General features: G+C 41.8%; 1 protein-coding gene across 1 annotated transcript in view; it reads left to right on the top strand.

The window, feature by feature from the left end:
• Window positions 1-25618, top strand: part of DNAH14 (dynein axonemal heavy chain 14) — a gene marked incomplete at its 3' end in the record, with an annotated part of 442814 nt that overhangs the window by 385731 nt on the left and 31465 nt on the right. Inside the window, exons 71-78 of the mRNA XM_082252323.1 lie at window positions 445-637; window positions 3300-3509; window positions 6927-7033; window positions 11035-11191; window positions 13628-13838; window positions 15119-15221; window positions 18010-18237; window positions 22875-23072. Coding sequence (XP_082108449.1) covers window positions 445-637; window positions 3300-3509; window positions 6927-7033; window positions 11035-11191; window positions 13628-13838; window positions 15119-15221; window positions 18010-18237; window positions 22875-23072 — 1407 coding nt within the window. The remainder of the gene's footprint in view (window positions 1-444; window positions 638-3299; window positions 3510-6926; window positions 7034-11034; window positions 11192-13627; window positions 13839-15118; window positions 15222-18009; window positions 18238-22874; window positions 23073-25618) is intronic.

Here is a 25618-nt window from a genome sequence, read left to right as displayed (position 1 = left end):
CCGCCGTACCCACTGATTGGCTCCTACTCTGTCCAATTTGCATGCGATCGTGCCTCTGGCGGCAGCTGGCATCCTCTAGTGGCTATTGCATAAATGACATACAGGTAGGTGATTTTACGCAATAGAGCCGACCTGCCGCAGTAAATATATGTGAGACAGTCAGCAAGTGGTTAAACACACCTGTGTCACATATGGCAATAAACTGATTTTTTTACACATTTCCTACTGTGCACAATGGATATATTATAGCCTGTTCATGTGTAGGAAAACAAGGCAGGCGATTGGTCTGCAAATTTGAGTAAGTCAATTTCTTGCTCTACAAAGTAAGCTACCTAAGAATGAAGACAAATATAAATGTGTTTAATACATGTTTAATTGAGTCAGAAATTCAGCAGTTGTAGCATTGAGAATTCTGAAGCTTTGTTTTCTTTTTTTTCCCTGTAGATAGTGTCATCGTCCCTCTTCACAGAACACAAGCTCTGCTTCTCCTTCCTGCTGGTTGTGAACATCATGAGGAATGGCAGTGAGGATCTTCCAGGTCCTTTGGGGTTCCTACCACATTCTGAGTGGAATTTCTTCCTGAACTCAGTGCTGCTGACTAACTTCATGTACAGAAAAGACTCTGCAGGAGACAGTGGTACCGCAATCTCATATTCTTTCCTTTTCACATATGTGCTACTTCATACATGTGCTTCCTGATGTATTCTACCTAAAGGAAAAAACTCCACACAAACTGCGTAAAGTTTATTTGTATTGAATATTTTTTCAGTTTCGGATAGAGAGGGGAATGTTTAAAACACCTGTCAGGCGTTCATTGCGGTTTGTGTCCCATTGGGAAGATTTCTTTTCACTGCCTGTCCCAGAGACACTACAAGGAATTAGAAAAAAACATTTCTGTGACATCAGCTTCTTTGAATTTTTTTTAAGACCCCATTCACACTAGCGCGACTTGTCAGGCGACTTGGTCGCCTGACAAGTCGCGGTGGGTCGCTCGCCATTGAATAGTACAGGACCCGTTCTAATAGGAGCGACACAAGTCGCTCCGACTTAGAAAAAGGGTCCTGTACTACTTTGGGGCGACCTGGAGGCGACTTGCATTGACTTCAATGATATGAAGTCCGTGCAAGTCGCGCCGAGGTCGCGGTGCACTTCACAGGTCGCCCCAGCAAGTCGTGTCGCGCCAGTGTGAATGGGCGCTAACTGGAGCAGGTGTTCCCATTAGAAGATGCACATTTGTTAGACATTACAAATAGAGAAGGTGAACCTCCCTGGGCCAATGACTGGTACACCCACCAGTTAAGTCCATCACTTGTTGTGGGGTGCTCTGATGAAGATCTGGTGGTTGTGTTTAGACTCTGCACCTCACACTCCCCAAAGTGCGTATATCTAGTTTATCCATAATATGGAAGTCCAAATAAAGGGGGCCTTTTGGACCCCCAAAGCACATTGGTACTATTTTTTTAACGAATGCAATAACAAATAAAATCGATGTCCTTTTTTCCCCACAAATAGAGCTTTCTTTTGGGGGTATTTGATCATTTGATCGCCTCTGCAAATTTTATTTTTTGCGCTATAAACAAACAAAGAGCGACAATTTGTAAAAGAAAAACTATATTTTTTACTTTCTGCTATAAAACACATCCAATAAAAAAATGTAAAAAAAAATCGAATTTCTTCATCAATTTAGGCCAATATGTATTCTGCTACAAATTTTTTGGTAAAAAAAATCTCAATAAGCATATATTAATTGGTTTGTGCAAAAGTTATTGTGTCTACAAACGATGGGATATTTTTATGGCATTTTTATTGATTTATTTTTCTACTAGTAATGGCGACGATCAGCAATTTTTAGTGGGACTGGGACATTGCTGCGGACAAATCGGACACCTAACTGACTCTATTTTGGGGACCAGCGACATTATTACAGTGATCAGTGCTAAAGATATGCACTGTTAGGGCTCTTTCACACGGGCGGTCCGATCAGATCCGCCTGTCAGTTTTTTAGGCGGATCTGATCGGATCCTCCATGCAGCTCTATGGGGCAGCGGATGTCAGCGGAGACACCTCCGCTGACACCCGCTGCCATCTGTATCCGATCCTGTCCGTGAAATCTGGACGGATGGAAACCCTATTTTTCCATCCGTTTAGGGATCGGATCGGATCGGATGAGAGCGGACAGGCGGTCCGCTCTCATCCGATCCCCCATAGAGAGCAGCGGGAGCTGTGACACCTCCCTCTCCGCACTGCAAGCAGAGACGGAGCTGTCATCCGCCGGCTCAGCGGGGATCGGCGGATCGATCCCTGCTGAGCAGCACGGATCCGCCTACGGAGGCGGACCGTGTGAAAGAGCCCTTACTGTACTAATGACACTGGCAGGGAAGGGTTAACACCAGGGGCGATCAAAGGGTTAAATGTGTCCCTAGGGGGCGCTTTCTAACTGTGTGGGGGTTGCTCTGACTGGGGGAAGACAGAGATCCATGTTCCTGCATACCAGGAACACAAGATCTCTATCTTCTCTCCTGTCAGAGCGGTGATCTGCTTTGTTTACATAGGCAGACCGCCATTCTGCCTCTCTCAGGAACGATTGCGGGGCCTGAGAGAGGCAGATAGTTGCAATATCATGTGCCAAAAAAAAATCAATGTAACAAATGTTTTGTGACAAAGCATCAAATTGTTGGTAAAATATCTACACCAATATAACATGGTTATCGTATGGTATGTGACCACTATGGACCCTGAACAGCCTGTGCAGCTGCCCTTTTTTAGTAAAAATGTACTGTATGTGTTGTTTAGGAAGATATGGAAGGGAGTTCCGCTATTCATTGTAACATAGTACTATAACCTAAAAAGACCCTTTCGCCAAACCAGTAATTTCAACAACAATCTTCTCATGAGAATATATGTGCATTAAATGTATTTTAAGCATGTTATTTACTTATAAACGCCTCCCTGAGAACACTGCTGTGGGCTGCCATCTTGGATGTCATGTCAGCAGTCCCAGCAGACTCTCACTGGAGTGACACTCCTTTCTATTTCCTGTCACTCTTCCCCTGTCATCTACATAAAAGGGTAAGGGAGCTGGGCCAGCAGAGACAGTAATAAGACACTCCCAGAAAGGGGAGAAAGGGCTGTGCTAGGTCATTAATTCCTCCTGAAGCAGTCAAAGTACATAGGCACATTGCAAGTCAATAGAAAATCAATTAGGGAAAGAAATTAAACATGAAAAAAAGAATTTAAAATACTTGATTTTTCTGTGTTTTTACCTGCATTTTTTTAAGTTGTTGTCCCCATTGTTTCAGATGACTCTGCAGCACCTGACATCCCACAGTGGCTCTCTGGCTCCACCTGGAGGCAGTGTGAGTATCTGACACACTACCTGGAGCCATTCTCTGCTCTCTGTGACTCTCTGCTATCCAGTGACCAGCAGTGGAAGGAGTTCTACAACAGCAACAACTTGTATGAGTTCCTCAGGAGCCCCTATAGAGGAGAGGACCTCTCGTTACAGGAAGGTAAACAATGCCGCACCAACCCGCTGGAGTATATAACCAATTATAGCCAGTGTTCTGTGGATATATATACATTCAAATTCTGATTGGTCTTTACAAGCAGTTCTTGTGCCAGTTATGTACACAGGCTTCTGTGGGATGTGATTGGCAAAATGATGTGCAAGCAACAAAATTAAGGGGAAAAAAAAGAAACCAATATAACTAACAGGAGAGATATATGAACTTTAACACTGTATTTGGTTGGCATGAAACAGCAATCCAACAAATTAGACCTTAAGTATCATGTCATTTCCTGATGGTGAAATGTATATTTCCAGTAAACATGTCAGTTAACCACTTTAAGACTGGAAGCATTTGCCCCCTTAATGACAAGGCCCTATTTTGCGATTTGGCACTGTGTTACTTTAACAGACAATTGCGCGGTTGTGCAATGCTGCACCTAAATAAAATTGATGTCCTTTTTTTTCCCACAAATAGAGCTTTCTTTTGGTGGTATTTGATCACCTGTGCAATTTTTATTTTTTGCGCTATAAACAAAAAAAAGAATGACAATTTAAAAAAAAAAAATATATATATATATATATTTTTCACATTCTGCTATATCTATGTCATTCTCAAAAAAAAATTAAAAATCAAAATTTTTTAACATTTGTTTTTTGCTACATATTTTTGGTAAAAAAAAAAATCACAATAAGCGTATTTTGAGTGGTTTGCGCAAAAGTTATTGCATCTACTAACTACGGGAAAGATGTATGTCATTTTTTTTTTTTTACTAGTAATGGTGGCAATCTGCGATTTTTTGTGGGACTGCGACATTGCGGCGGACAGATCGGACCCCTAACTGACACTTTTGGGGGAACCAGTGACATTACTACAGTAATCAGTGCTAAAAATATGCACTGTTACTGTAATAATGCCATTGAGTTAACGCTGTGGGTGATCAAGGGGTTAAATGTGAGCCTAGGGGAGTGATTCTAACTGTGGGGGGGGGGGTATGGCTTCTCAAATGACCATAGAGGCATGTGATCCTATATAGAAGGATCACAGGGGCTCTATGATAATTGCAGGGAGAAGGACGGTCAGCTGTGTTTACAACAGCTGATCGTTCTTCTCTCTCAGCGGGGAGCGATCGCGGGTGTCAGGCGGCAATCGGAGCCGCCTGCCCGCTGCATCAGCATCCCTGCTGCCGAGTGGGGGCGGGAGCGTGCTGGCGGCAGCTCGCGCTTGCCCCCTAGTTTCTCGCACGCGACCGATGTAGGTCTAGGTCAGTTTGCACAGGAGGGCCACCCTGTCGCAGTAAAAAGGCGGCGGGTGGTTGGGAAGCAGTTAAAGTTGATATAATGGCAAAATATTTTTTACCTTAACGAATTCTCCACATTAAGGTTAAAAAAAACCTTTCAATGTCAGCTCCCCCCAGCCCCTCCTCAAATACTTATCTGAGCCTGATCTCAATCCAATACTGTGCCCGCCTGCATCAGCGCTATTCTTCCCCTCCCCTCTCTCACAGGAGGCTTGGCAGCAGCGGGAGCCATTGGTTCCTGCTGATGTCAATCAAATCCTGTGAACAGAGGAGGGTAGGGCTGAGTCGCACTGTGTGTGTCAGACGCAGTACAGCTCAGGATTGAGCCTGCATGTGTGCCCTCATAGCAAGCCACAGTCAGAAGGCAGAGGTTGCTGTGAGCGCTGGCAGCAGACCCCAGAAGAGGAGGATTAGGGCTTACATGTTTGTTATGGCTCCATGCACACTAGCTGTTTTTTTAAGCTAAAAAAAATGCTGGATAAAAAACGTTGGTAATAGCTTTTTGTAGTAGCATATTAGCAGTGTTTTAGGAGCGTTTAACCACTTTAAGACCGGAAGGATTTGCCCCCTTAATGACCAGGCCCTATTTTGCGATTCGGCACTGTGTTACTTTAACTGACAATTGCGTGGTCGTGCAATGCTGTACCCAAATAAAATTGACGTCCTTTTTTTCCCACTATTAGAACTTTCTTTTGGTGGTATTTGAATACCTGTGTGATTTTTATTTTTTGTGTTATAAACAAAAAAAGGAGCAACAATTTTGGAAAAAAAAAAAAAACAATATTTTTCACATTCTGCTATATAACATTGTCAAAAAAAAAATTAAAGAATCAACATTTTTTAACATTTTAGGCCAATTTGTCTCTGCTACATATTTTTGGTAAAAATCGCCATAAGCGTATTTTGATTGGTTTGCGCAAAAGTGATCACGTCTACAAACTACGGGAAAGATTTATGTCATTTTTATTGTTTTTTTTTACTAGTAATGGCGGCAATCTGCGATTTTTTGCAGGACTGCGACATTGCGGCAGACAGATCAGACCCCTAACTGACATTTTGGACACTTTTGGGTGTACCAGTGACAATAATACAGTAATCGGTGCTAGAAATATGCACTGTTACTGTAATGACACTGGCAGGGAAGGGGTTAACATTATGGGTGATAAAGGGGTTAAATGTGAGCCTAGGGGAGTGATTCTAACTGTGGGGGGGGTGGGGTTTCTAAAATGACCATAGAGACATGTGATCCTATATTGAAGGATCACATGAGCTCTATGATCATTGCAGGGAGAAGGACAGTCGGCTGTGTTTACAACAGCTGACTGTTCTCTCTCAGCGGGGAACGATCGTGGGTGTCAGGCGGCAATCAGAGCCACCTGACACATGCATCGGCTTCCCTGCTGATGAGAGCGAGAGACATATACCCACGTCGCTTTGCCCAGGACACTCCAAGTAACTCTACAAAAACAATTTTTTTTCTGCTCAAGGAGCTGAAAAAAAACACCAGTGTGCATGGAGCCTTAGAATCACTTTAATGATATTTACTAGTTAACCATTAGAAGTCCAGTACTGATCACTTACTGTGTTCATTCATGAAAGTGAAGCTAGTGGTTGGTAAAAAAAACAGTAGAGACATGTTTGCCAACCTCTCGCTCCCCATCCTGAAGATTCGATTCATCCTCCTGCTGTGCGCTGCCCACCTGTCACTGGATCCTCCGCACTGTCTAAGGGCTCTTTCACACGGGCGATCCGATCAGATCCGCCTGTCACCTCCGCTGACACCCGCTGCCATCCGTATCCAATCCTGTCTGTGAAATTTGGACGGATGGAAACCCTATTTTTCCATCAATTCAGGAATCGGATGAGAGCGGACAGGCGGTCCACTCTCATCTGATCCCCCATAGAGAGCAGCGGGGGCTGTGACACCTCCCTCTCCGCACTGCAAGCGGAGACGGAGCTGTCATCCGCCGGCTCAGCGGGGATCAGCGGATCGATCCCCGCTGAGCAGCACGGATCCGCCTACGGAGGCGGACCATGTGAAAGAGCCCTTAGTATAGTTTAGCAGAGCTGTAGACAGATGTTTAGCTGTTGATTAAAACTCCTTTCTGGTGTGTTCACAGGTACGACACAAAGGTCAGACAGAGAAGACACTGGGGACCTGGGAGAACATCATACAAATATTGGATTTCACTGGGAGAAGCTTTCCTCATTCCAGAAACTTATACTGGTAAATATTAAATGATCTATTATGTTAGTTAATTGTTACAGTGCCTTCAAAAAGTATTCATACCCTTTGAAATTTTCCACATTGTCATGTTACTACCAAAAACATAAATGTATTTTATTGGGGTTGTATGCGATAGACCAACACAAAGTGTCAAATAATTGTGAATTAGAAGGAACGTTTTAAATGGTTTTCAATATTTACTACAAACAAATATCTGAAAAGTGTGGAGTGCATTTGTATTCAGCCCCGTTTACTCTGATACCCCTTTCTAAACTCTAAAGGAACAAATTGCCTTCAGAAGTGACTTAGTAAATAGAGTCCACCTGTGTGTAATTTAATTTCAGTATAACTACAGCTGTTCTGTGAAGCCCTCAGAGGTTTGTTAGAGAACCTTAGTGAACAAACAGCATCATGAAGGCCAAGGAACACACCAGACAGTTCAGGTATAAAGTTGTGAACGCAGGGTTAGGTTATAAAAAAAATGTCCCGAGCTTTAAACATCTCACAGAGCACAGTTTAATTCATCATCCAAGAATGGCATAACTGCAAACCTACCAAGACATGGCCGTCACCTAAACTGACAGGCCGGGCAAGGAAAGCATTCATCAGAGAAGCAGGCAAGAAGCCCATGGTAACTCTGGAGGAGCTGCAGAGATCCAAAGCTGAGGTGGAAGAATCTGTCCACAGGACAATTATTAGTCATGCACTCCACAAATCTGGCCTTTATGGAAGAGTGACAAGAAGAAAGCCATTGTTGAAAGAAAGCCATATGAAGTCCCATTTGCAGTTTGCGAGAAGCCATATGAGGGACACAGCAAACATGTGGAAGAAGGTGCTCTGGTCAGATGGGACCAAAATTGAACTTTTTGGCCTAAAAGCAAAACGCTATGTGTGGTGGAAAACTAGCACTGCACACCATCATGGACACACCATCCCCACTGTGAAACATGGTGGTAGCAGCATCATGTTGTGGGGATACTTTTCTTCAGCAGGGACTGGGAAGCTGGTCAGAATTGATAGGAAGATGGATGGAGCCAAATTTAGGGCAATCTTAGAAGAAAACCTGTTAGAGTCTGCAACAGACTTGAAATTGGGGTGGAGGTTCACCTTCCAGCAGAACAATGACCCTAAACATACAGCCAGAGCTACAATGGCATGGTTTTGATCAAAGCATATTCATCTGTGAGAATAGGCCAAAGTCCAGACCTAAATCCAATTGAGAACCTGTGGCAAGAAAATTTCTGTTCACAGACGCTCTCCATCTAGATGTGCAAAGCTGGTAGAGACATCTCCAGAAAGACTTGCAGCTGTAATCGCAGGGAAAGGTGGTTCTACAAAGTATTGACTCAGGGGGGCATGCGACACTTTTCAGATAGTTATTTGTAAATACATTTTGAAAAACATTTATCATTTTACTTTCACTGCACAATTATGCCCTACTTTGTGCTGGCCTATCACATAAAATCCAATAAAACACATTTAGGTTTTTGGTTGTAACAGGACAAAATGTGGGAACTTTCAAGGGGTATGAATGCTTTTTCAAGGCACTGTATATATCCAGTAAATAAGTAGCCTTAAAGCGGAACTCCCGATAAAACTCTGTTTTGGACACAGCGCTTTAGAAGTAGAGGATATGTTGGATCTTCCTTTTAGTCTAGGACTGTTTGATTACTTGGACAGGTGTCAAAAACTTTACCAATAGCAATTGTTTATCCTAAGATATCCTGGCATTGAAGATGTTTCCTGCTAGTCTTTTCTCCTCAATCCATTACCAATATGCTTGGACTATCCTGACAGACATTGTTATGCACCAAGCTTGAGAGGAAAGCTTCGGCCAATGGTTGGATTGTCTCTGCACATCGCACCTTTGCCTGAGATCTATATTCACCTTTAGAGTTGTGGGATACCTCTATAACCTACCTCCATAAAGATTGCTGAGGCCTACTGGTTGGACTACTCGGGTTTCTTCTTCCTTCCTTTGTTTTTTTTCTTTTTCCCAGGCAAGTGTTCTCATTCCCCCATCCTCCCTCCTCCCTTTTTTCCCTTTCTCACTTTTAGTAGCATAACTGTTTTCTTTTTTTAGTAGTCCAACAAAGTGACCAGCCTAGCAAGCGAAGAGCAAACTCCCCCATATTTGGAATATCACTTTTGAATTCTTTATGACTATCTTTGCCACTTCGCTAATTTTCATTGTTAGTGCCTTTGCTACTAAAAAAAATACCTTATCTTGTGAATGCCTTACTATATTGTTATTTGAGTAACTTCACACAGTTGCTGCTTTTTGAATGCAGTTTATTTGTATTTTCCTGAACAAAAAAAAAAGAAAAAACCTTCAATAAATCCTTTGTAACAGAAATGTGGGATACCTCAATAAAATTGTGCAATTTTATTTTCATCACAAGGTTGCGATACTTTGTTGAGTATAGGCATTATATTTTCAAAAGTATTGGGACGTCTGCCTTTACACGCATGTGACCTTTAATGGCATCCCAGTCTTAGTCTGTAGGGTTCAGTAATTATGTTGGCCCACCCTTTGCAGCTATAACAGCTTCAACTCTTCTGGGAAGGCTGTCCACACGGTTTAGGAGTGTGTCTATGGGAATGTTTGACCATTCTTCTAGAAGCACATTTGTGAGGTCAGACACTGATGTTGGGCGAGAAGGCCTGGCTCGCAGTCTCTGGTCTAATTCATCCCAAAGGTGTTCTGTCGGGTTGAGGTCAGGACTCTGTGTAGGCTAGTCAAGTTCCTGGTTCAAAGCATTTGGTGGAGGGGAAATATGGTGGGGGGTTGTTTTTCAGGGGTTGGCCCCTTAGTTCCAGAGAAGGGAACTCTTAAGGCGTCAACATACCAAGACATTTTGGACAATTTCATGCTCCCAACTTTGTGGGAGCAGTTTGGGGATGGCCCCCTCCTGTTCCAACATGGCACCAGTGCACAAACAAGGTCCATAAAGACATGAATGGGGTTTGTGGCGAAGTTTGGGGTGAAGGAACTTGACTGGCCTGCACAACCCGATAGAACACCTTTGGAATGCTTTAGAGCGGAGAATGCGAGCCAGGCCTTCTTGTCCAATATCAGTGCCTGACCTCACAAATCCGCTTCTGGAAGAATGGTCAAACATTCCCATAGACACACTCCTAAACCTTGTGGACAGCCTTCCCAGAAGAGTTGAAGCTGTTATAGCTGTAAAGGGTGGGCTAACTCAATATTGAACCCTACGGACTAAGACTGGGATGACATTAATGTTCATGTGTGTGTAAAGACAGGCGTCCCAATACTTTTGACAATATAGTGTAGCTTCCAAATTGTTATATTGGGATGAGCCATTCCACAGGTAAAATAATGTTTGTGCATAATGTAAAATTGTACTTCGTCGATTCAAGCAACAGGTTTACTTGAATCCCCTCTTTCCTAGCACCACAACTTCTTTCACTCCCTAGACATTCCATTTAGAGCCAGGAGCTAAATGAAAAATCCTGTACTTCCAGGTATGGAGAAGCATGTGACATACTCCTATGTGACAGCGCTGCACTGAACAACACTGATCCATAGGCAGTCTATAGCCCTCCATAAGCTGTCACTCCTCTTTACCACCTATAGAGTTCACACTTGGCATAGCTGCTGAGCACAGCTCATTTCAGTAAAGCAGTGCCTTGTTCATAGGTGTGCGCAGCCTATTGCATTAGGGTGTGCACCTCAAAACTCAAACACACATGCCTTTCTCTACAGCTTCAGTTGCAAGTGGCAATGAATGAATGGGAAGTGCTCTGTGCTGAGTGGCTTTGTGTTCATTCGCAAACTGAAGCATAGTAAACACACTGCACATAATGATTAGGGTGTACACAGGCACACCTGGCACACCTCCTGTGCAGGCATATGGTCCTGTTGAGGTCCTTTGCTCTGCCATGCACAGCAGGTGATAGTCAAAATGCCTTCTAAGTGTCAGTTTCCACCTGCCCTAAGTCATAAAATAAACTCAAATGGATCTCCGTGTTTTTAGATCAAAATCCTCCGTCCAGAATGTTTAATCAACGCCATCCAGGAGTTTATCATTGAGAAGATGGGTAAAGAATATGTTCAGAGCAGTGCAATTAATCTGAAACAAGCCCTAGAGGAAACCAGCAACACTTCCCCAATTATCTTCATACTCTCTTCTGGTGAGTAGTTCATCTTTTATACAGTTATGATAAATCCCTTTGAAGGAAATGTATTATTTCACCATTCTAGAATGGGAGTATTGAATGAAAATTCACTGGAGTCTGATCAGTAAAATTTTCCTCCAGCAAAGGTCTGAATTGCATGTTTGTGGGATAACTCGAATCTTTCACATCACAGCCCCGCTCCTCTTATATCACAATCCCATTCTTACATCAGTGTCCTCAGTCCCCCCTGCATAATACAATCCCCTCCCTTTACATCAGTCTCCATCATATCAGTTCACCCTTCACATCAGTGTTTTCAGCCCCCTTCACAGTAATGTCCCCAGAGACCCCCCCCCCCCCCCAAAAAAAAATATATAAAAAAATATATTTCAACATTTACCTGTAAATTTTGTGCCATTACCATCTACTGTCACTGATATAAATTCCATCCTGGCATTTGCGGCGATAGTACATATGTGCAGTGCCTTGAAAAAGTATTCATACCCCTTTTCCACATTTTGTCATGTTACAACCAAAAACGTAGATGTATTTTATTATTGGATTTTATGTGATAGACCAACACAAAGTGGCAAATAATTGTGAAGTGAAAGGAAAATAAATGGTTTTCAAATTTCTTTACAAACATCTGAAAACTGCGGCGTGCATTTGTATTCAGCCCCCCTGAGTTCAATACTTTGTAGAACCACCTTTCGCTGCAATTACAGCTGCAAGTCTTTTTGGGGATGTCTCTACCAGCTTTGCACATCTAGACTAGAGAGTGACATTTTTGCCCCTTCTTCTTTGCAAAATAGCTCAAGCTCTTTTAGATTGGATGGAGAGTGTCTGTGAACAGCAATTTTCAAGTCTTGTTACAGATTCTCAATTGGATTTAGGTCTGCACTGTGACTGGGCCATTCGAACACATGAATATGCTTTGACCTAAGCTAATTGTAGCTCTGGCTGTTTGTTTAGGGTTGTTGTCTTGCTGGAAGGTGAACCTCTACCCCAGTCTCAAGTCTTTTGCAGACTCAAACAGGTTTTCTTCTAAGATTGCCCTGTATTTGGCTCCATCCATCTTCCCATCAACTCTGACCAGCTTCCCTGTCCCTTCTGAAGAAAGATATCCTCACGACATGATGCTGCCACCACCATGTTTCACGGTGGGGATGGTGTGTTTATGGTGATCAGCAGTGTTAGTTTTCCCCCACTTATAGCCTTTTGCTTTTAGGCCAAAAAGTTAAATTTTGGTCTCATCTGACCAGAGCACCTTCTTCCACATGTTTGCTCTGTCAACCACATGGCTTCTCGCAAACTGCAAACAGGACTTCCTATGGCTTTCTTTCTACAATGGCTTTCTTTTTGCCACTCTTCCATAAAGGCCACATTTGTGGAGTGCACGACTAATAGTTGTCCTGTGGACAGATTCTCCCACCTGAGCTGTGGATCTCTGCAGCTCCTCCAGAGTTACCATTGGCTTCTTGGCTGCTTCTCTGAATTATCCTCTCCTTGCCCAGCCTGTCAGTTTAGGTGGATGGCCATGTCCTGGTAGATTTGCAGTTGTGCCATACTCTTTCCATTTTCGGATAATGGATTGAACAGCGAAGATGTTGAGATGTGAGATGTTCAAAGCTTGGGATATTTTTTTTATAACCTAACCCTGCTTTAATTTCTCCACAACTTTTATCCCTGATCTGTTTGGTGTGTTCCTTGGCCTTCATGATGCTGTTTGTTCACTAAGGTTCTCTAGCAAACCTCTGAGGGCCTCATAGAACAGCTGTATTTATAGTGAAATTAATCTACACACAGGTGGACTCTATTTACTAATTAGGTGACTTCTGAAGGCAGTTGGTTCCTCTATATTTTAGTTAGGGGTATCAGCGTAAACGGGGCTGAATGCAAATGTACGCCACACTTTTCAGATATTTATTTGTAAAAAAGTTTGAAAACCATTTATCATTTTCCTTCCACTTCACAATTATGTGACACTTTGTGTTGGTCAATCACATAAAATCCCAATAAAATACATTTATATTTTGTGTTGTAACATGAGAAAATGTGGAAAATTTCAAGGGGTATAATTACTTTTTCAAGGCACTGTAACAATTAACTAACATAATAAAAAATGTCATATTTACCAGTAGAAGTTTCTGGAATGAGGAAAGCTTCTCCCAGTGAAATCCAATATTTGTATGTTGTTCTCCCAGTGTCTTCCCTGTCTGACCTTCATATCGTACCTGTGAACATACCAGAAAGTAGTTTTAATCACACCCTGAGTGTAATCTTTAAACTTGACAGTGATGCTTGACATTGCCCCCGACTCTAACCTGTAAAAAAACAAGCCTGACAGAAGGTCTAACCCTTTCTTTCTTCATCCAAAACAAAATCAGTCTGGCTTTATTAGGTTTGTAGCTAGAGGGATGCATCTAACTTTCACACAATACATCATAACAGGTAGTGACCCTGTTGGTGACCTGGAGCGCCTAGCACTGGAGACCCGAGGGAACACGCTGCACCTGGACATGATCTCTCTGGGCCGCGGTCAGGGGGTGAAGGCGGAAGAACTGATCAACAAATCCAAGAGGCTGAAAGGACATTGGGTGTTCCTGCAAAACTGCCACCTTGCTGCTTCCTTTATGCCCAGGCTGAGGGAAATTGTGGAGGGGTAAGTCTATTCTTTATTATAAATGACACTAAAATATAGTGCTATAAAGGAATGTACTCATATTACTCCTTATCAACTGGAACTTAAAGTGGACCAAACTTTACATGTTTGCATAAATAAACTCCTGATGTGTCACAACATACAGAAACAGTATAATTTTTCTGAAAAGCACCACCATTTATCAGTAAAAAAGCCACCCTAATGCTCCAGTCAAGTGACTTGTCTAGGCTGAAATTATGTCACCAGTTTGCTGCAGGCAGTAGACAGCATTTCTGCAATCTCCTCTCACCAAATGATCACCTAGGCCAGGGATATGCAAACTGTGGCCATCCAGCTGTTTCAAAACTACAACTCCCATCATGCCTCTGGGTGTCATGCTTACGACTGTCAGAGTCTTGCTATGCATCATTACATAGTTACATAGTTACATAGTAGGTGAGGTTGAATAAAGACAATAGTCCATCCAGTTCAACCTGTGTAGGTGTGTGTGGCTGTACTCATCTCACATACCCCTGAATGTTCTGATCCTTGAGATGTAAGTCTAAGAGTCTTTTGAAAGCCACCATACTACCCGCAGAAACCACCTCTTGTGGTAGAGAATTCCACAATCTTGTAGCCCTAACAGTAAAGAACCCCCCACGTTGCCTGTGGTTAAAACGCTTCTCCTCTAATCGCATTGTATGCCCTCGAGTCCTCATGCAATCCCTTCGAATGAACAGCTTTTTTTTCTAAGCTGGGATCCCCATTAAGATATTTATAAATTGCTATCATGTCCCCCCTCAGACGTCTCTTCTACAGGGAGAATAAATGGGACTTGTGGTTCTGCAACAGCTGGAGTACCAGCGTTTCCATATCCCTGACCTAGGCTATACACTGTACATCTAGCAAGTAACAAGGTGAGGGCTAATCTATGTCAGACGTTCGTGAACGCTGCCAAAAAATTCACAGGTACCAGGATTTACAGAATTTGGTCATTTTGCTACCAATATCTCAGTCCAGAAAGTGGATGTTAAAGATGCTTAAAAAAAAAAAAAAGATGGCTCCGTCCTTTGGGAGAGAAAAGCAGATAAAGGCATTGTCAGGGGGAGTATCATGATCTCTGTGATAGGTAATAAATACCTGACTAACTAATATGTTACTTAAGTTACAACAAATGCAAATGATGTTAGGACCACTTGGAGTCCATAATGGATTGTGTATGACCTATATATCTTATTTGTTTAAAAAGCACAATCTATGACAAGCTGCACTCCGCTGATTTGTGGCTGTTTTCTTCACAGATTCGAGCAGCAGAGTCAATCTATAGATCCTCAGTTTAGACTGTGGCTGAGCTCCAAATCAGACCGGTTGTTTCCAGTGTCCATTCTTCAAAAGGGTTTCAAGGTGAGACTGAACTATTCATTAAACAGCTTGATGTCTCAACATGAATACACTCCCGTTAGAGCTGGTGTAGGAAGAGCCAGGGAGGAAACTGGAGCACCCATCGAAAACACACACAAATGTGCAAATCCTATGCAGATACTGTCCCTGTTAGGAAGTGATTCCCTGCACTCTGTGCTGCACAGCGGTACTAGCCACCAATCCAGTATGCCAGATGCTATATATATATATATATATATATATATATATATATATATTTATTTATTTATTTTTTTATCAAAAGCGTTTTTATTGGACTTGTACAAAATTACAAAAAAAAGCTGAGGTACACTTCAACTCAGAGGACAAAACAGCAGGTTACAATTCATCGGGCAAGGTAACAATCACATGAATGCAGTGCAGCCATAATGTATAGACTTACAAGTAGTCCAGACAGGGAGAGGTGGATTGGGCCAACAGTCAAAATAGAATTTAGCATTATATTTTTGAATAAAATATATATATATATATATATATATGGAAAAAATAGCACTTAAAATTAAAATTTTTAAGAACATTGTATACCATTCCCAATCCTCCAACCATCAGCTGCATGGCAGAGAGTGTGAAGTTCATTCCTGTGAGTTATTTAAATTCTGTGGCAGTGCATAGTGCTGCCAGTCTAACATGTTTTCAAGCACTGAGGGCTGGAGAGGGGGAGGGGGGTCTTGGGTAGACATGTGCAATTAATTTAGTTACAAATCAAAACTCGGATGAAATTTGCATTCTTTGGAGATTCGGATGTATCCGAATCACAATAGTACCAAATTTCAACGAATCAGAAATAAATGATAACAAAACAAATTTTCTGAACTAGAATTCGAAAATGAATTTGAAATTGAAACATTGCAAGTAAGGTATAAAAGTGAAATAAGATGATGACTCCTACTTAGGCTGCTTTATAGAATAGAATAAAATATAATAGAAAAGAATAGAATAGAAAAAAAATAATAGATTAGAATAGAATAAAAATAAAAGAATAGAATAGAAAAAAATACTAATATAGAATAGAATAAAAATAATTGAAATTCAAATTCAATATTTTATTATTTGAATATAAATACTTTGAATCCATTGGAAAAAATTGAATCCAGTTGAAAAAAGAATAAGCTAAACGAATTTCATTACGAATGCAACGAAACAAAATTAAATTGATGTAATACCATATAGTTATCCCCTGCACTTGGATAAACCTTAAATACTGATAATATTACTGCTGCTACTTCAACAAACACATATATCATAAAATAGAAATCCAACATGCAACTGAGTATTCCAAATTACACGTAAGGGAAATCAGTAGCATAATATGACAATCCAAAATCATAAATTAAATTCCATAAAGTAGTTAAAAAAGTTCATCAACAAACTTGAAGATACATGTGAGTAGCATATTCTGGAAGAGACCATGGTAACCCAATGTGAAATTACAGGAACACCTCACACGCCACCACCGATGTGTAATCACACTCCTGATAAATGAACCACTCACAGAACAAAATTCCACTTTTTCCACTCTCATGTCTCAGTCTCTCCACTCTCATGGACAAGGCCAAGATCATATAAATGATTTGTCCAAATCACTTAGGTTGATGTGCGATCCTCTCACTGTCTCCTCCTCACCGATGTAAGGCCTCTTTCACAGGAGCGATCCGATCAGATCCGCCTGTCAGTTTTTTAGGCGGATCTGATCGGATGCCCCATGCATCCCTATGGGGCAGCGGATGTAAGCGGAGACATGTCCGCATCCATCCGCATCCGATCCTCTCCGTGAAATTCGGACGGATGGAAACCCTATTTTCTTATCCGTCCCTGGGATCTCTCATCCAATTCCCCCATAGAGAGCAGCGGGGCTCTGACACCTCCCTCTCCGCACACAGAGTGGAGACGGAGCTGTCACCTGCCTACTCAGCGGGGATCAGTGTATGGATCCCCCGCTGAGCAGCAAAGAGTCCGCCGGCAGAGTGCGGACATTTGTAAAAAGGAATAACCTCCACTAGTGTAATACCGTTATATAACATCACATTTATTAAAACTCCAATAATTACACTCACATAATCCAATCATAAAATTGCATAAATTACACTCTAGTCTTGGGCATCTGAGGCCTTATTCACACTGTATTCTACTGACAGCTGTGGCAAGAATGCGGTGTAATCCTGTGGCTGGATTCACAGATAGATGCGAATAGTTGGCAGCAGCAGCTGTCCGTGCGTGTTCAGATGTAATCGCACATGGAGAGATTACCAACGTTAGGGAAAGATGGTCATTCCTGGACGCCATCTGCTTGCATCCAGGGACTGTCATCTGTCCCTAACTGCAGGTAATCTCTGCATGTGCAATTAAATTGCCGCTGTCACCCTGTCATGGTTTTATAAAGGCTGAGCAGCTTCCACTATTAACATATACCTGTAAAAGCAGCGGCAGGAATACGCTGGATTCCTGTCACAGCTGTGAGTAAAATCTCATGTGAATGAGGAGAAAGGGGAACATGCGAGACTTAAACAAAATGATCACTTTTTATAGCCCAAAAAGTAGACAAGTGATGCAGACATCTACAAAACTACAATAGTGAACAGTGGTGTCACCCTGCTGGCTATGCAGTGAGGCAGGAGAATCAGAATTACAAGACTGGCTGAACAGATTTACAACTACTATTCTGACAGATTAAATAGTTCACATATATTTATTCCAACTGCATGTTTAGCTGTTCCTGGGGTTTTGTTTTAATGTTTCTTCTGTTTTCTGGTAGATGGCTGTAGAGCCCCCTATGGGTTTGAAAGGGAAAATGCTGCAGACGTTCGACAATAGTGGAACTGGACTAATAACCGAGAAGACGTTTGGGAAGGAGAACCATGGACAGCCCTGGAAAAAGCTGCTCTTCAGTCTATGCCTCTTCCACTCTGTGTTAAATGAGAGGCGAAAATACGGGGCACTGGGCTGGAATATTCCCTACGAGTTCACTTCTTCTGACCTGGAGGTCTGTACTCGCTTCTTTTTGTATACACATACAGTGGATCTAAAAAGTCTACACACCCCTGGTAAAATGTCAGGTTTTTGTAATGTAAAAAAATGAGACAAAGATAAATAATTTCAGAACTTTTTCTACCTTTAATGTGACCTATAAACGGTACAACTCAGTTGAACAATAAACTGAAATCTTTTAGATAGAGGGAAGTAAAAATAATAAACTAAAATAATATGGTTGCATAAGTGTGCACACCTTTAAACTAATACTTTGTTGAAGCACCTGATTTTTTTTACAGCACTGGTGGTACGAGTATGAGTCTATCATCATGGCACATCTTGACTTGGCAATATTTGCCCACTTTTCTTTGCAAAAACACTCCTAACCTGTCAGATTGCAAAGGCATCTCCTGTGCACAGCCCTCTTTAGATCACCCCACAGATTTTCATTCAGATTCAGGTCTGGGCTCTGGCTGGGCCATTCCAAAACTTTAATCTTCTTCTGGTGAAGCCATTTCTTTATTGATTTGGATGTATGCTTTGGGTTGTTGTCATGCTGAAAGATGAAGTTCCTCTTCATGTTCAACTTTCTAGCAGAAGCCTGAAGGTTTTGTGCCAATATTGACTGATATTTGGAACTGTTCATAATTCCCTCTACCTTGTCTAAGGCCCCTGTTCCAGCTATAGAAAAACAGCCCCAAAGCATGATACTGCCACCACTGTGCTTCACTGTGGGTATGGTGTTCTTTTGGTGATGTGCAGTGTTGTTTTTGCGCCAAACATATCTTTTGGAATTATGGCTAAAAAGTTCAACCTTGGTTTCATCCGACCATAAAAAGGAAGTAAAGTCTTGAAATTTTTTTTTTGTTTACCTGCAAAGTAAATGCATAATGTGCTATGCATACTAGCATATTATGTGACACTTACCTGCAAGGCGAAGCCAGCGTTGTCCCCGCTGGAGGCCGCATCCATCATCACCCGTCTTTCTTCCGGGTCGGCAGACTCCGGCTGTGCTACTCGCTGAAGCCGCATGACGTCACTCCCGCGCATGCGCATGAGAGCTGCCGGTCATGGCACAGGGCTCTGAAGAAATGGCACGGCGGCTGTTCCTTCATAGTGCATGTGCCAATGACGTCATTGGCTGCATGCGATGTAAATATCTCCTAAACAGTGCAAGTCTAGGAGATATTTATAGTACCTATAGGTAAGCCTTAATATATACACTATAACACATTTTCCCACATGCTTTTGGAAGACTTAAGATGTGTTTTTGCTAAATTTAGCCAGGCTAGGATGTTTTTCTTGGTAAGAAAAGGCTTCCGCCTTGCCACACTACCCCATAGCCCAGACATATGACGAATATGGGACATTGTTGTCACATGTACCACACAGCCAGTACTTGCCAGATATTCCTGCAGCTCCTTTAATGTTGCTGTAGGCCTCTTGGCAGTCTCCCTGACCAGATTTCTTCTCAACTTTTCATCAATTTTGGAGGGATGTCCAGATCTTGGTAATGTCACTCTTGTGCCATATCTTCTCCACTTGATGATGACTGTCTTCACTGTGTTCCCTGGTATATCTAATGCCTTGGAAATTCTTTTTTACCGTTCTCCTGACTGATAACTTTTAACAATGAGATCCCTCTGATTCTTTGGAAGCTCTCTGCAGACCGTGGCTTTTGCTGTAGCATTCGAATGTCAGGAAAGACCTAGTAGAACAGTTAAACTTTATTTGGGGTTAATTAGAGGCACTTTAAATGATGGCAGGTGTGTACTGACCCCTGTTCAACGTGAGTTTGAATGTGATTGCCTAATTCTGAACACAGCTACATTCCCAGTTATAAAAGGGTGTGCACACTTTTATTTTGTTTTTTTTTATTTTACCCCCCACCCCCCCCAAAAAAAAATATATATATTTCAGTTTGTTTTTTAATTGAGTTGTACCGTTTATAGGCCACATTAAATGTGAAAAATGTTCTGAAATTATTTATCTTTGTCACATTTGTTTACATCACAGAAACATGACATTTTAACAGGGGTGTGTAGACTTTTTATATCCACTGTGACTTACAGTACTGTAAGCTGCAAGTTTTGCCTATATCAGCCAATCAGACATTGCTTGGGAAACACATTTCAGTTTTCCATTAAAGTGATCATGCCAGTACAGTACCAAAATGTAATAAAAGGCAGCCTAAAAAAGAACATACCATATTACATATTCACCTTTCCGGTGTACAGCAAGTGCAGTCTTCACTGTCTTGAGCAGCTGCTGTTTAATACATTTGCCCACACTGGATGTGGAGGTTCCTCCCACCACCCATTAAAAAGGTATGCTAAAAACACCATTTAACTTACTTGATTCGCCATCTTGTTTCCCTTTGTGAAGCCTCTTCCAGGGGTAAAGGTTGGTGATCAGCACTTTGGGAGGACCTTTAACTGGTCTTGTTGCTGACCCTACATGACCTCGTTATGCCACTGCAGTATTCTGGACCCCACTACTGAACAGCCAATGAGAAATGTTCATCTCACCCAGACAGCGATGTGGGCTCCAGACGTAGAACCCTTCCACTTTGCATTGAGGAAGGGAGAAGACTTAGAGCCGGAATTAAGATAAAAAAAAGGCATTTTATTTTATTAACTCATTGATTAGTTAGAGGGGGTGAGGGTTAAAAGGTAGTGGGCATGAGTGGTTCCTAGAGATCAAATATTTAAATAAGAGGTGTCTTTACAACAGTTGGATTTACTCCTGCAGTATGTCTCCACCCCCTGTGATGTCAGCAGTGTCATCTATTTGATTGGAGAGATAATGGAAAGCTCATGCAGCATGACAACTTCTGATGAAGTAGGAGGGAAGCCTCATGACCCTTCAATAAGACAAAGCTAAAAAACAATGTTGCCGTAAATGTTTCCCAGGTCCGCACATCAATATAGTGAATCTCAAAACAAATGAACACAAAACGGCTTCAGCTGACTCTCCACCAATAAGGAAAGCCCCTCTAACATGTTTCATCCGTATAGGGCTTAATTATATATTAGGGATGCACTCATACTCGTGAAAATGCCCCAATAACGGAAACTGATACTTTGCGGTGCGATTTGAGCCCATACAAAATGAATGAGCTCAAATCACACTGAAAAGAATTGTATGTGATTTGAACAGGAATGCGGTGCAATTCCTGTCCAAATCGCATGTGGTTTCCTGCACTGCTCCTGTGTGAACCCAGGTTAAAATCCCTATGGGTAGCCTGAGTTCACACAAGAGCAGTGGGGGAAACCGCATGTGAGTTGGACAGGAATCGCACTGCATTCCAGTTCAAAGTGCATGCAGTTCTTTGCAGTGCGATTTGAGCCCATTCATTTTGTATGGGCTCAAATCACACTGCAAAGTATCAATACTCGGTATCAGCGAGTAATTGGCCGAAAGTATTGGTACTCGTACTAGTCAATAAAAAAAGGGTATTGGTGCAACTCTAATATACAGTATATGCTCTATGATTAGGCCCTATATGGGTGAAACATGTTAGATGGGCTTTCCTTATGGGTGGAGAGCCAGCTGAAGCCATTTTGTGATCATTTTTTATGTGATTCACTATGTTGATGTTTGGCCCTGGGAAACATTTGCGGCGATATTTGTGGCTGATGTATCTGACAGAAGCATCTGAGCAGTGCTGCGTTTAATTCATTTTACAAAACAATGTCACACTGGAGTGGGCGAGGATGGCTGATTTATATACCAGGGACTCTTGCAGTAACAGATATTGTACCTTTTGTTAAAGAAGAACTGAAGGCAAAACTTTTTGTTTTTTCCATTTTGGATAGAGTAAGGGAGGGTTATTAGCCCTGTCAGTTTTTTTTTTTTTTTTTCATCTTTATTACATTGGGAGGATTTCCCTTCACTTCCTGTCCCATAGCCAAAGCAGGAAGTGGGAGAAAATTATTGCAAAGTGAAGAAATCCTTGGTTGTCACCAGGGCTACCAGAACTGGTGTCCCCATTGAAAGATTTCATCTCTGTTAGGCCCCTTTCACACAGGCGGACCGTTCAGATCCGCCTGTCTGTTTTTTTGGCGGATCTGAACGGATGCCCCATGCATCTCTATGGGGCATCGGATGTCAGCGGAGACATGTCCGCTGACATCCAATCCGATCCTGTCCGTCAAATCTGGACAGATGGAAACCCTATTTTCCATCTGTCCAGCGGATCGGATGAGAACAGACAGACGGTCCGTTCCCATCCGATTCCCCATAGAGAACAGTGGGGACCTGATAGCTGTGTCTTCGCACACAGCGCAGAGACACAGCTGCCATCCGCCTGCTCAGCGGGGGATCGGCGGATCGATCCCCCGCTGAGATAAAAGGAGTCCGCCGACGAACTTTACAGTGTGAAAGGGGCCTTACTGTTCTGGAGACAACCCAAATGTGAGATTTTATTTCACTTCTGATGATAATTGTATAAGTGACAAGTAGAGAGTGTGAATCTCCCTAACAGGGGCACAGGCAGCATTAAAAACCTGACAGGGGTTCTAATCCCCTTCCACTCTATCCAAAAAAAAAAGTTTTGCCTTTAGTTAAATTCTAGAATAAAGAATGACATGGATATCCTGTTAATATAAATCTATGTTATGTGTAATATAACCCAGGCTGTGTTTGCAGGTCTCTATACAAATGTTGGCGATGCTTACTGAGGGTCGCAGTGAGATTCCCTGGAAGGCTCTCCATTACCTGACCGGGGAGGTGGTGTATGGAGGCCGTGTTACAGATCTTTGGGACCGCCGATGTCTGCTCAGCATCCTGGACACCTTCTATAATCCGGCCGTGTTACATGATGGGTATTCCTTCTCCGAGGACAAGGTGACCTCACAGTTCACAAAAGGCTGCATGAAATAGTATTATAGGTTCTCATTCATCCAGATAATTGTAGCCCTAATAATAGTTTGGTTCTAAAAATGTAAAACTGCTCAGCCAGTCTTATGATCCAGGCATCCTTGATGAGCAGCATAGCTAGGTCCGGGGTCTTCATTGCAGTAGCAACGCAGCTTGATCCAGGATGTGCAATCCCTGCCTAATGATTGGACAATGAAGGAGCAGCAGCATGTTCATTTATACTATTTGTTTACTTAATGTCTAAAATAGGAATGATTGTGGAGGAAAAGAGATTTGAATCTGAGAAACAGAGAGAAAAGTTTGTGCTGTGCAGTAAAGAATCTGTGTTCTTGTAGAAAATGTATATAACACTATACAGTAAACCCCCCTCCATCGGGGGGGGTTATGTTCCGGACCCACCCGCGAAAAGTGAAAATCCGCGAAATAGAAAGACCCTAATTAAATACACTCTAGGCACGTTTTTATAACTTTCACTGTACTTTTAGATTTCAATAGATGTTTATTTGGTTTAAGTGCAAGTTAAACATACATAAGAAAACAATGGAATAGCATCTGTCATGAAACATAACAACATAATGTGAGAAAGAGATGAAGGGACGCAGCCCCCGAGGGAACACGTAACAAGAGCACATCCCGCTAAGCAACATATAGCCTACTATATCCCATACCGAGGCGATCCGAGTCAGGCCCAGGCCCCCCCCCCCCGGCGCCCCAAAAAGGGAACACACTGCACCAAACAGAGGGGGGGGGGCGACTGCCCAGGCCCCAACCCACAGCCACACAACCGGCCCTGGGACATCAAAACGACCGCAGGGACATGTCAAATGCAAAATATAACAATGAATAACAATGTGGCCGCAGTAAGCGGTGCTAACAAGTTTTAGAAAGGTCCCCAGGGGACCAGGTCTGTCGGGTGACAGAGCAACACAAAGGAAAAGAGGGGTATAGAAAGAAATAGGAAAGGAAGGAAAAGAAAGTAGAAAGAAGCGGAAAAGGGGAAGGTAGGGAGAAGATGGGGTCCAGGATCAGTAGGGGGGATTGGTGTCCAGGTCCGTCGCAGGGGGGCAGAGCAGTCGCGGTATTTCACTGTACTTTTAAAAGCATTTTAAGGTCTTTAAACACACTTTTAAAACAATAGAAACTCATTTAAACACATAAAAGATACTGAGAGACATAGCAAGAGCTATGGAAAACACAAAGATTTTTAATTAATAATGATTTAATTAGTAAAATAATATTAATAGGTCTTACAGAAAAAAATCCAATAAACCGCAAAAACTGAACCGTGATATAACGGTTGTTTACTGTAGTATAAAAATATAAAATTAACACACACTGTACATAGTAGCATAATAAAGAGGAATACTGTAAATAAGAAATGGAAACATAAAGAAAAAGCAGGATGAATGTATGATGGCATTCTCAGGACAATGCATTGGTAATAAACTCCATTTTCTTAGTAACACGAAGGTCACACTCACTTTGAAATAGTGATAAGGATTGACAGATTTGTGCTTGTCTCAGCTCAGGTCTTTTATACTGCATGCTGTCAACCATGGTGACGTAATTCCTCTGTGAATGAAGTGAGTCATTGTTCTCTGTTCAGACTCTATTCCTTTTCTGCTGCTACAGATAACCAGTAGGGGATGTAGCTCAGTGGTAGAGCGCATGCTTTGCATGTATGAGGCCCCGGGTTCAATCCCCGGCATCTCCACTTTATTATTTCTCAAAACATTTTTGTTTCTTGAAACCATTCTTTAAAGCATTTAATTCAGGGTATAGAACACAGGCTTTTTACCTGATGATTTAATGTACAATAATACTTTATCATTGCAGACTAAAATCTTTGCATTGTTATAACCTAAAAGTTATATTTTCAGATTTCCTGACATTTCTGCACTTTGTAAATTTCTAAATGATAATCAAATGTGTGGCCCATTTTCTGTATTTAAAAAAACATATTTAGACTAAAAAAGTTAAATAGTATATAATAACATTGCATTGTAACAACTGTTGATAATCGACTAATTTAAAAAAAATATTTGTTTTATGTTTTTATTGTTTACTGTTTATTTAAAATATTCTGCATGTTTTTAGACAATGTTAGATAAATATTTTGTGAACATGCTGGACATAGAATACGCATGTCGTAATAATAATTATAGTAATAGTAATAATATGGCCTTGTTATATATGTGAATTGGATGCATTTTTAACCACTTTACCACCGGAGGATTTTGCTGTCTTACGTCTGGGACACTTTTTGCGATTCGGCACTGTGCGAATTTAACTGACAATTGCGCGGTCATGCGACGCCGTACCCAAACAAAATTTACGTCCTTTTTTTCCCACAAACAGAGCTTTCTTTTGGGGGTATTTGATCACCTGTGCGATTTTTACTTTTTGCGCTATAAACAAAAAAGAGCGACAATTTTGAAAAAATAACAATATTTTTCACATTTTTTTATATGAAATTCCCCCCCCCCAAAAAAATTTAAAAATCAAAATTTTTT

The sequence above is a fragment of the Pelophylax lessonae genome (assembly GCF_965119305.1).
Source record: "Pelophylax lessonae genome assembly, chromosome: 3".
NCBI classification, from domain to species: domain Eukaryota; kingdom Metazoa; phylum Chordata; class Amphibia; order Anura; family Ranidae; genus Pelophylax; species Pelophylax lessonae.
Note: the sequence above shows the minus strand (reverse complement) of the source record. Positions and strands in the feature narration are given on the sequence as shown.